Source organism: Punctularia strigosozonata (assembly GCF_000264995.1).
Source record: "Punctularia strigosozonata HHB-11173 SS5 unplaced genomic scaffold PUNSTscaffold_2, whole genome shotgun sequence".
Classification (NCBI taxonomy): Eukaryota; Fungi; Basidiomycota; class Agaricomycetes; order Corticiales; family Punctulariaceae; genus Punctularia; species Punctularia strigosozonata.
Genome location: NW_006767434.1, coordinates 2,542,238 through 2,543,979, shown reverse-complemented (window position 1 = coordinate 2,543,979; position 1,742 = coordinate 2,542,238). Strand labels below are relative to the sequence as shown.

The 1,742-nt window shown below is 50.3% G+C and overlaps 1 protein-coding gene across 1 annotated transcript in view; it reads right to left on the bottom strand.

Annotated features, from left to right (window-relative positions):
- The window catches only part of PUNSTDRAFT_131187 (uncharacterized protein), a gene marked incomplete at both ends in the record, with an annotated part of 7,971 nt that extends 6,244 nt beyond the window's left edge, over positions 1 to 1,727 (bottom strand). Inside the window, one exon of the mRNA XM_007380460.1 lies at positions 82 to 1,727. Within this exon, the coding sequence (XP_007380522.1) occupies positions 82 to 1,727 (1,646 nt within the window). The remainder of the gene's footprint in view (positions 1 to 81) is intronic.
- Positions 1,728 to 1,742: the final 15 nt, after the last annotated feature.

The window sequence follows — 1,742 nt, the reverse complement described above, 5'->3', positions numbered from 1 at the left end:
GATCATAGAGCCGGTGTCGATGACCGCAGGTATAGTGTTGCCATTAATTTCAGCATTGATCTTGATGAGACTCTGGCGAACTTCTGTGATGCGCGATGGAAGCTTCGGTGCTGGTGCATTGTCGCCACAATTCTTGCAACGGTAGGTCCGGTAGGTTCTTGCTCCTTGTTTTCCTTGAGTTGAGACCTGGTAGGCTTGTTATCCATGACAACTCGCCTAGAAATCTCTGGAGAGATAGCGCAGAGTTCCTGTTGAGTAAGTTCAACCTTGGCGTTGAGGAAACGATTGTAGATGGCGTCGTGATCGACCTGTTCAGAATTTAAAGATGTCAGTTTGCCAGACTTCTGAGCTTCGCGGTCCTTCTCCTGAGTGGTAGGCGAAGGTCGTTTGAGTATAGTGACAGGCGCAAGTTGAGGGTCTTCCATAATGACGTCCGAGTCGTCCGAGTTGAATGCCTTGTCAAAGACGTCGACTGGGGTGTGTTGAGGCTGGGTGTCCACGGGCTTGGGAGGATTTCGCTGCTTGCCTACCCATCCTTTGTTGGTCATTTTGGGGAAGGAGGCGTCGTGCGCTGGGATCCGATTTGCTTTTGAGCCGTCCTTGGGTCTGGTACCGCTTCGCAATCCATCACGTGCCATATAGACAGTGACTTCATCGTCGTCGTCGTCTTGTTCTTGTTCATTGTTCATCCAGATCTGGTCGAGTTCTTCTGGAACCACAGTGATGTTGGACCTTGGGAACATCCGCTCGATAGTTTTGATCATAGGTTCGCCTGGATTCCTAGGTATGGGTTCGCCGTTAGCTTGCACGAGTCGTCCGTCAACTGTCTTGATGTAGTGCTGATCACGGTAGGGCTTGAGCTCAGGACAGACTGCTATCCTGTGCCCTGCCTGTCCGCATCCGTAACACATGAATTGAGTTGGCCTAAAATTGTTGGGGAATGTCGAGGGTGATTGTTGATACTGTCGCTGTGGTTGAGGCTGAGGCGGCGGCTGAGGCGGTGGCTGTGCTTGAACTTGAGTCGGCATAGGTGGAGTCGAGTTATAGTTCCTGTTCATAACTTGAGGCGTCGATTGTACCATAGTCGAGGGGGCTGATACGACTCCGACAATGTCAGGGTCGATCTTCTTTGCTCTGTAATATAGAGCCGCATAAGTTGGGTCGTTCAGAGACATACCGTGTAGCTGTGTGATGAGCTGTTCGACTTCTTCCTGCTTCTTGTTGTCCAGTTGCTGTGGATACGCCGATGTGATGGTGTCCTTGGTCTTGTTCTTCTTGGTCTTGTGGTGAGATCGCCAGCGGTCTTCATCATCTGATTCTTCTATTAGAGTGTCAGATTCTGAGTCGTCGTCGTCGTTATACCCTGCAAATAGGCGAGGTTTTCTAGAGCGCGTTCGCTTTTTGAGGAAACCGAGATCTTCTTCGTCGTCAGAGTCGTCCATGTCGAATCGATTCCTAGGGAAGAGTACTTCAGCAGCGGCGATGATGTGTTCCTTCTTGAAAGGCACTGTAACGTCAATGTCAGTGGGGTAGAGTTCATAGAGCTTTCGCTCCAGTTGGTTTCGCAGCGTCTTGGGTAGTCCTTTCCAGAAATAGTAGTTGCTCTGTTGTTCGTTGATCTTGCCTTTTCCTAGGAGCCATCCGCCGACGCGAATGAAGTTGCGCTCATAGTTCCTGAATTCGTCGATGTTGGAGATGGTGTCTTGTTTGGATAGAGCAACGAGCTCCCTAAGGTCGCGAAG